The 10,414-nt window shown below is 51.6% G+C and overlaps 1 protein-coding gene across 1 annotated transcript; it reads left to right on the top strand.

Moving 5' to 3' along the window:
- Positions 1 to 6,473: 6,473 nt before the first annotated feature.
- On the top strand, positions 6,474 to 6,995 carry LOC126876085 (uncharacterized). The gene has a single exon (XM_050638993.1). The coding sequence runs from the start codon at positions 6,474 to 6,476 to the stop codon at positions 6,993 to 6,995; it is 522 nt and encodes a 173-aa protein (XP_050494950.1).
- The last annotated feature ends 3,419 nt before the right edge of the window (positions 6,996 to 10,414 follow it).

Raw genomic sequence — 10,414 nt, 5'->3', positions numbered from 1 at the left:
CTCCACGAACATTATCATAATTTATTGGAATTTACATAAAAGCCAAAGAATGCTATTGTTTCAATGACACGGCGTTTTGTCGAGTTAGATAAATATGAATTGTGTGTTTGAACAAGTGTTCGGTCGTGTTTCACGCGACGAAAAAGGAAATCACAAGACAAGGTGTCGCCTCGTTGGAAGCAACAAATCGCAATACGAGGGTGGAAGGATTACGAGGGATGAGAAATCTGTCGAGAGCGTGAAAGGCTCGCGGTCACCGAGTTTCTCCAGTACTGTCGCTTTTAACGCCGAGTTCTTCCGCTTCGAGGATAGAAGCTGCGAAATATCGAGGCCATTGTCCAAAGATTTTCAAGAATATCCGATGCAACGTCTTGAAACTTACGAGAGCAAGTCTGATAAATTCTTATCTCTGGTCCATTCGTGGCCAATTTTTTAATACCCTCGTAACTTGTAACGACAAATAAAAATATTGGTACAGGCCAATTTTTTTTTTGATAAAATCTTGTGTGAATTTACAAAAAATACGATTCTTCGTTTAATTTTTTTCCCTTATTGTCTTTACATATTTGGAGTTTAAACGCGTTATAAGTACGTTTTTTTTTAACATGATTACGTAGAATTCTTATTCTGAATAAATTATTTGTTTCCGCTTCATAACTGTTTCTAAATTACAGTGCATTTAATCTTGAAATGCACAGTAACATTTTGTACTTTTTACGTTCTAAGAAATTTTCAGGATCGGTTAAAAATTAAATTACAGTAATGGTAATACTCAATATTAATGTCAGACGTGGATACTTCACTGTTTTGTATAATAATTTGTTATCTTGGCATCGATCAAGGTATCTAATATACAAAGCGTACAGATTAATAAGAATTTTAATTAATCCTTCTTCTATAGTATTCACCGTTCTTTTCGAGCTCGTACCATTTCAAATAGACTTTCGAATAGATTTCAAAGATTTGTCTGTTCAAATAAAACGCGATCTTTTTTATTTCCCTATCAGTCGTCCCGTTACTGTTCCGTTGTTTCCAACAGATTGCAGATTCGTTTAAAAAACATTTGTAGCGAAAAACAAACCCACTCGCAGAAATGTTATTCAATATCGCATTTATAACTTTCATAGACATCCTCCTCTCATTGCTATCATTGTAAACAGATTGAAACTTCGTTTGCAAACACTCGTGATTAAAAAAAAAAAAAAAGAAGAATTAATCTTAAACAATTTTATCTTGTGTTCCATTTATAATTTTCATAATTGTCTTCCCGACGTTGTATCATTTTAAATGGCTTTTTTCTATCCATCTATGTTGCAGCGAGATCAACGGTCCTAATTAGTAAATTGCACGATGGGTTCATACAAATTCACTTTTTATGAACGCGATGAAACGAAATGAAACCTAAGTAGAGATTTGTTTTCTCATCAAGTGTAACGAGTTTTATACTTTGGATAGATTGCCTCGTTGTGAGAAGGTCTTAATCGTTTATAATTGCGATTAAGTAATTGCAATAAGTCATATTTTTAAGAAACGTTCTTACATGCTGTCACACACTCTAATTAGAAAAGGATCATGAAACATTCGGTTTATGATATTATTTGTTTGTAAATCTTCCTGCTTCCGGAAACTTTTTTAAATATGAAAATATTTATATACAAAATTAAATATTTTTTTCAATATCAACACTTCTTGCGTTTATGTTGTCCTAGTCAGAATTATATTATTTCGTGTATCCTGTTGCTTTTTATATGATAGTCCTCCCGTTGGCCGCGGATTCGTTATCAAGCCTGAGGCCCTCGTCACTAGTGTCACTATCGACAATAAAGGTACCCCACCCGCGACCGGACGATGGAGAACTCCAACACGGAATCGCAATCTCCCGCGAGCCCTGCCCGGGAGGGCGCCTCGAGCTCGGACTCGGAATGTGACTCGAGCTCGGATTCGGATTCAGACTCGACATCAGAAGTGGCATCCGAACACACATTGTCGGCACGGGATCGTAAGAATATCGTGCGCGCACTAAAGCGGTCGCTAGGGAAGAAGAAGAGGAAGAAGAAGAAGAAGAAGAAGAAGAAAGGACACCGGGCAACCTGGGTATCGCTACCGCGCTTCAACCCCGAAGCCGCGGACGCAGATCCAGCCGCCTGGTGCACAGCCGTTGGCCTGCTCATGAGGGACCACCCCCTGAAAAACAGCGCACTGTATTCTGCCCTAAACCGTGCCCTAGAGGGTCCGGCAGCGTATTGGCTTACGCAGATAATGAACGGCGACGAGCTCACCTGGCCAGATTTTAAGGAACAATTCGCCGCGCACTTCGGTCGCGTCGCTAATCAAGGTAGCCGAGGAACTACCGCAGGACGGCGAAACACCAGGAGCGTACGGAAATCGTATCATCACCCTCCTGGGGTCGAAGTGGCGAAATTCAACCAGGGAAGAGGTACTCGCCGCCACCGCCCTCCATCTGCTGGGCTCGCGCGATGAACGTTTTAAGCGACTAGCGCTCACGAGTGACATCACGTCGGTGAAACAATTCCAAAGAGAAATGAAGCCCTTCCTATACACGAAGTGGCCAACGCCCCCGTCGTGTAGGTCATTAGCGAGCTTCGGAAACAAACGAGGCAGGTCACCCGCCCCCTGGACCAGGTGTGGCCACTGCGGTATTTACGGACATCCGACATTCGAATGCCGCAAGAGGGCGAAGTGGGAACCGAAGAAGGACCCCCGACGCCCGGAGGAAAGCCGACCGGCTGCACCACCAAAAGCGTTGTGCTTTCACTGCCACATGCCGGGACACATCGCGTCTCGCTGTCCATCGCGGCGAGAAGAAAAACATTGCCCCGAGGACGAGCGCCGGGTCGATGCCTACGTGGTGGAAGCCCCGACGGGTAGACTAAGCCAGCAGGCCACACACGAGGACGTGTAAGTGTCAGGATGGCCGAGTCGGAGACGAAAGGACGCCGGGGCCCCTCTGGAACTTCAGGACAACACCCTAACCTTGCAACCTAGAGCCTAATATAGCCATAACGAAACAATCGCAAGTATCCAAACCGATAGCAATCGTACGTCGATCGGAGGATCGTGTGTACTGAGACACTCGACCGGAGTCTTGTTTCGGTGGCGTCGTTGGGATGACGAGCAGTCTTGCTAGAGAGCTGATCGGTGAAGGAAGTCGAGTGCCTTACGAGCAGGGGGTGGTGCACGTGTGAGTTAGAGCAAGGGAACCTGTCCTCCCGTTGGTCACGGATTCGTTATCAAGCCTGAGGCCCTCGTCACTAGTGTAACTATCGACAATAAAGGTACCCCACGCGCGACCGGACGATGGAGAACTTCAACGCAGAACCGCTACCTCCCGCGAGCCCTCCCCGGGAGGGCGCCTCGAGCTCGGACTCGGAGATTCAGACTCGACATATATATTATTATATATATTATATATACTATTATATCTATATAATATATGTATTTATATCTATAAATATACGTATAAATATGTCTATTTAAAAAAATAAAGTTGACCTTCATATATCGCCAATAATATCGCGTGCGTAAAAAGAAACTAATTACATTTAATTCTTTTTTTACATTTATTTTTTATTATTATTTTTTTCACAACTAATTACATTTAATTATTACATTTACATACATTTAACTATTATTACATACATTTACATACATTTAATTATTATTTTTTTCATAATTATATCTCGTTTGAAATATTTTTCGACTTAATTAATTGTTTCAAAAACACATATTCCAGCCTTCTAAATGATTTATTTTGCGTATTATACGAATTATTCCATCTATAAATAAATTGTTCTCTATACACACAAACACGCACACAGTCTGTTAATTATACGAGTTAATTGTAACATTTTTCTCGATAAGTTGACAGAGTAAGGAAAATGAGCGACCTATCAAGAATTTTGGAAGATATAATTAGAAAGGTACAACCTGGGTAGAAAATTGTACTCCTTATCGAGCATTTTCGAAAATATAATTCAGAAAGTGGAATCTGGATAGAAAATTGTTTTATCTACGAAGCATTATAAAAAGTAAGTTTAATAAAACTATACCTTGGATATTTCATATATTTTTTCATATTATACGCATTACATTATAGAAGCAAACGCGGACTGCTCAACGTCATAGGCTCAGAATCTAAAACTCTATTCGGAACTCTCCTCGAAAAAGATCTAGAACTCATTAACGAAAATATTGATACATTTGTAGCGGCACTCGACACAGCACAAATACCGCTAATTGACATAAACAACTAACGGACGACGGTAGCGCAGTGGTTAACGCATTAGGTTACGAACGTTCGGGGAAAGTAGTGGGGGGATATATGGGAGGCAGACGTAGAGAGGACGGAGCTGCGAGCGTAATCGAAATCTCCGGAAAACTGGAGAGCTTGGGCAAGGGAGGTAACCAGAGTGGAGGACTAGTGCCTGTGAACGCAAAGCGGGTGTGGATACGGGAAGTGTGGCTTGGACAAGGAGTTAAAGCAAAACCAACCAAGTGTGAGGTTAGGACGGTGGAGTAGCCATATTAGGACGCGTGACAACAGCGCCGCTACACGGGCTACCCGAGAAACTACCCAGACGCAGCCATATTGGCGCGTGCGCCGAAGCGCGTTGCGCGGGCCACTTGAAAGTGACAGCGACTGGCAGAGTGGCAAGTGCTGACCGAGCGACATTTCCCGCCCAACGGGGAAACAGGCGCAACCATGGCGAAAGGGAAGGAGGTAGAGGAAAACGCTAGGGGACGGAGGGAAACGGAACTGGCTCCGGAGCTGCCACACGTCAGCACCAGGAGCATGACGAAGGCGATGCCGCCAAAGGAGGGACCCTCCCGCTTCAGGCTGGACAAGGAGGGAATATGGACTGAGGAAACAACAGAGGAGGAGGAAATCCCCGCCAGAGAAGCACCCCGAGCGAAGAGAAAGAAGGTCAACGAATCCCCCGAACTCCCCGCGGACCCGGCTGAAGAAATGAGAACAGCCACAACGGCGGACATAGGAGCCGAACTGATTCGCCGGGCCGCCGAGGTGGCCAAGGCTGCCGAGGCACCCGGCAACCACAAGGGCACGCAGGTGAAAACCCTGAAGGAGGCGGCGAGAACCATCACCGCGGGCGTGACCGAAATAGTGAGGAGAACGGACCCTGTCACCGACGCACTCGCTATAGCGCAAAGACGCATAGCAACACTGGAGGCGGCGGTAGAGGAACTCCGAAAAGAGCCGGCCTCGCGCCCCACCGCGGATGAGGGCAGCTACAGGGCGCGTCTCGCTGCAGTCAAACACCATGCAGAGGAGATGAGATCCTTGCTGCACCGACTGGAGAAACGACTGCAGAGAATAGAAAAAGGAGAAGGAAAGGAGGTCGCTCCTGCCACGAACACGAGAGGGATGGAGCCTGGAGCCCCAAACGCCCCAGCGCCCAAGGGAGGCCGAACAGCTGTCATCGAATGGCAGACGGTTGAAAGGAAAAGAAGCGGAAAGAAGAAGGAGGCAGGAAAGAAGCAGCCGGCGAAGCTGATCCCCGAGACACGGGCGGAGAGACAGAGGGAAACTCCGGAGAGTGGATTGGAGAACGCACGAAGAGGGGGGGGGCAGGGGGCCCCTCCCGCGCTTACCGCGAACGTCAGCGATAACAATCACCCTGACGGACAAATCGAGCCAATCCTACGCGGAGGTGCTGGCTGCGGCCAAGGACAGTGTCTCCCTGACCGAGCTCGGCATCAACACGATGAGAATGCGGAAGACCATCGCCGGAGGCGTCATCTTAGAGGTCCCCGAGGACCAGGGAAGGGAGAAGGCCGCAGCGCTCGCAGCACAGTTGACGCGGGCTCTGGACCCGAACGAGGTCCGCGTGGCGACACCCTTCCGAGCCGCGGAGGCAAGGGTGTCCCTGATAGACATAGCGGCCACCAAGGCGGAAATCCAGAACACCCTGGCGAAGAAGAGCGGCTGCAAGCCGGAGGACATCCGGCTGGGAGAAATCCGCCCCGTCCGGAACGGACTTGGCACCGTGTGGATACGAGGCCCTGCCAGTGCAGTGAGGAAACTGGCCCAGGCTGGAAAGGTCGCCATAGGCTGGTCGACGGCGAAGGTCGAAGCCATCGAACGGATACCGTTGCAGTGCTACAGGTGCCTTGGGATAGGACACACGGGGAAGACCTGCACCGCCAAGGAGGACAAGGGCACCTGTGCTTCAGATGCGACGAACCAGGGCACCAGGCGAGAGCATGCACTACTGCGAGCCCGAAATGCCTGCTCTGCGAGGCGCTTGGAACACCGTCGGTGCACAGGATGGGGGGACCGGCCTGCGCCCCCTCGAAGAAAGGAACGAAAGGAGCCGCCCGCGGATCCACGGCTGCATGAGGCAGCGAGAAAGGCTCCCCGTCGCAAAGCGACCCTAAGCCCGCGAACAAGGAGGTAGGCACGGAGGAAGCCACAAACAAGGAAAGAACTGAGAATGCGCATCCTCCAGACTAACCTGCGAAGATCAAGGCGAGCACAAGACCTGCTCCACCAAACCATCCGGGAGAGCACGGTCGCCCTAGCGGTGGTGGCGGAACCATACAGAGTTCTGGATGCCCCGGAGTGGGTCAGAGACACGGACGGAATGGTTGCCGTCACCTGGACATCAACGCCCGGGGCGTTCATCCACGGAGCCCTGCTGGAACGCGGCAACGGATACGCCGCGGTCGAGTGGGCAGGGATGATGGTGGTGGGGGTGTACGTGTCACCTAACAGCGGACGGGCAGCGTTCGAGGAATTCCTAGACGGAGTTGGCGACTGCGTTAGGCGACGACTCCCCCGACAAGTGCTCGTCCTGGGAGACTTCAAAGCTCACTCCACGGAATGGGGGAACGCCAGGACCAACGCGCGCGGCCGCACGCTATCAAACTGGGCCGCGGGACTTGGACTTCTGTTAGTGAACAGGGGCTCGACCAGTACCTGCGTGACGTGCAGAGGGAGCCCATTTTTGACATAACATGGGCCCGAGGCATTCAGGCGGATCTCAGGCTGGAGAGTGGCCGAAGGGGTCGAGACGCTGTCGTACCACCTCTACATATTCATGGAGGTGGACGCACCTGGACCTGGAATGCCGACGACAAACGACGGGCACGGCCCGCCGAGGGGGAGGCGCGCGCGCCCACCGCCCAGATGGAAAATAAAAGAAAGGAATGAAGATCTACTCCGGGCGGCTGCTATAGCAACAGCTTGGAGCTGGGAGGCCTCGACAACGACGACCGAAGCAGACGTGGAAGAGGAGGCCGAGAACCTCCGCCAAGCCACGACAGCAATCTGCGACGCATCCATGCCACGGGCCACACCTGGCACGGTGCGAAGCAGAGCAGTTTACTGGTGGAACCCCGACATCGCGGAACTGAGGACGAGATGTGTCCGGGCCCGAAGACAGTACCTAAGGGCCCGCCGCTGGCGACGACGCGACGAAGAAGAAGTCTCCTTGCGCTACCGGACGTACCGCGCGCTACGGTGCTCGCTACAAAGGGAAATTAAAAAAGCGAAGGACTGTGCCTGGTCCGAACTGGTCGAAACAGTCGAGTCGGACCCATGGGGGAGGGCATACAGTGACACAGAAACTACGCGCGAAGGGCACCCTGACAACGGCGGAAATGGAACCTGCGCTGCTGACGCGGATCACCGGAACGCTCTTTCCACCACAAGAAAACAGAGCGGTGGAACGGCCACAGGAAACGACACGACCGCTGGAATGGAGGGACGACTGGGAAGTCACGGAGGAGGAGATATGGGAGGCTACCAGAAGAATGACCTCCCGCAACGTGGCACCGGGCCCGGACGGAATCCCTGGCCGGATCTGGGGGGAAGTGATGGGGGTCATGTTCCCCAGACTCCGGCACCTCTTCACAAGATGCATGAGGGAGGGAGTCTGCCTCCGGGCGTGGCGGACGACGAAACTGGTCCTGCTCCATAAAGAGGGCCGACCGACGACCTCGCCGTCAGCGTACCGGCCGATATGCCTACTGGACGAGGTCGGCAAACTACTCGAGAGGGTAGTCGCCGCCCGCTTGGAACGACACATAGCGGGCCAAGTGCCAGATTTGCACGAAAGCCAGTACGGCTTCCGGAAGGGGCGCTCGACGATTGACGCGGTCAGACGCGTACGAGCGATTGCGGAGGACATGGTCTCCCGGAAAGGCGTGGCGCTGGTGATTTCCCTGGACATCGTCAACGCGTTCAACACCATGCCATGGGACAGGATAGTGACGGCCCTGGAGCACTTCGAGGTTCCCAACTACCGCGTCCGATTGATCCGAGCCTACCCCGACGACAGGTGGGTGTGTTACACCAGTTAGGAAGGAGAGGAAAAGCGATCCATCGAGCGTGGCGTCCCGCAGGGCTCGGTGCTGGGCCCCATACTATGGAACGTTGCGTACGACGAGGTACTGCGATGCCCGCTACCCCCAGGCGCGGCCATGATATGTTATGCGGACGACACCCTAATCCTGGTCGAGGGTCGTGGCTGGCACGAGACGCTGCGCATTGGCGAAATCGCAACTGCCTGTGCGATCCGTGCCGTGAACGAACTGGGCCTGAGAGTCTCCCCGGCGAAGTCGGAGGCAACCTGGTTCTTTGACAGGAAGAGGCGAGGGACACCACCGCCCGGCCTATGCATAAACATGGCAGGTAAATCCGCCCGGGTGGGATCACAGATGAAGTATCTGGGACTCACCATCGACAGCCAGTGGACGTTCGAGCCGCACTTCGACTCACTGATCCCGAAGTCAGCGGCTGCCGTGCCAATGCCCTGTGCGGCCTACTACCGAACATCGGCGGGGCCGGAGACGCGGTGCACCGACTTTACGAGGGCATCGTTCGGTCACGAGTGATGTACGGGGCCCCAGTATGGACGGACGACCTGATGGCAAGCCGTCGCAGCATTCTGCTCCTGAGAAGGCTGCACAGAGTGACCGCCATCAGAATCATTAGGGGATACCGGACGGTGTCTCACGCGCCGGCGTCCACCCTAGCCACGTCCCCCCCCCCCGTGGGAGCTGCGGGCGCTGGCGCTCAAAAAGAGATACACCCGCCGGAGAGAATGGCATCCGGGAGAAGACCCCACCGAGCAGGCGGCTCCAAACGACACAGGAACCGCCGAGGAGGACACATGGAACCTGTGGCGATCCCAACTGATCAACGGGAGAAGCGAACACCGAGGCGCGGTTGCGGTCCTACCAAACTGGGAGGCATGGAGGAGCCGCCACGGCCTCCCACTCACATTCAGGATGACACAAGTACTCACCGGACACGGCGTGTTCGGCGAGTTCCTGAAGAGAATAAGGCGAGAGACGACAGACATCTGCCACCACTGCGGAGAGGGCAGGGACACAGCGCAGCACACCCTGGAGCTCTGTCCGGCGTGGGAGCTGCCCTGCTACACCCTGCGGCACGCCATAGGAGAAACGTTGACACCCTCAGTGATTGTAGAAGCGATGTTGAGAGGGTCACAGGAATACGAGGCCGTCCGCCTCTTCTGCGAGCGAGTTATGTTCGCGAAGGAGCGAGCGGAAAGGGAGAGAAAAAAAAACTCTCACCCCTGCTGGATAAGACGATGGAGAAGGATGGCAGTCAGACGACCCAGAGCCGCCCCGCCACCACCCCAACGGACTACGACCAGAAGAAGTGACAGGGCTAGGGGCAACGACCTCCCCCTAACGCCTACTCAATAGCCGGCTCGAACAAGAGAACGCGAGAAGGGGGTGCAACTGAAGTTAATTCATAAGAGGTTCCTGGAGCACCCCTGTCACGCGCATAAGATGGTCATCGTGGAGTTTTAGTCGGTAGGAGTCCGACACTACTCTGCTGTTACGCGATTATTGCAGCAGCGGAGTGTCCATGAGGATTTCTCCACGTACAAAAAAAAAAAAAAGGTTACGAACTTTCGGAACGCGGGATCGAATCCCGGCGACCGAAGTCCGATTTTTATTCCACGATTCTAATTAGGAAGAAAATATAGCAGTGCCCCCAGCAGCGACATCTACAGCCACCAACCACAATCATCACGAACTCGACTCATCCTCTACACATTATTTGACTCCAACAATAAAATAAAAACGATCCTCAGTAATCAAACCGCACTTATCAAACGCGTGCTAGACTATGCTAAGACGAATCAACTCGAAAACGTTAGCAACGTCATACGCAAGATTGAAAACCATAACGAGAAAAACGAAATATTGATCTCTTTACTAATTCAGACTGAATCTACCATATCGAAGCTCCATATTAACATCGACGAAATTTTTAACACTATAGTATCAGGAAAACAAGGAATCATAAACCCGCAAATTATGGAACCTAAACAATTCTTAACAACACTCGACCAAATAACGAAGCAAAACTTTATGAGTAATCATATCGATCTTT

This window comes from Bombus huntii, unplaced genomic scaffold (assembly GCF_024542735.1).
Source record: "Bombus huntii isolate Logan2020A unplaced genomic scaffold, iyBomHunt1.1 ctg00000064.1, whole genome shotgun sequence".
In the NCBI taxonomy this organism is placed as follows: Eukaryota; Metazoa; Arthropoda; class Insecta; order Hymenoptera; family Apidae; genus Bombus; species Bombus huntii.
The sequence above is the reverse complement of the archived record's forward strand: the minus strand, read 5'-3'. Positions and strand labels throughout refer to the sequence as shown.

Excerpts from the sequence above, each read along its gene's own strand:
- LOC126876085 (XM_050638993.1), top strand. The coding sequence starts at position 6,474 with ATGCGCATCCTCCAGACTAACCTGCGAAGATCAAGGCGAGCACAAGAC.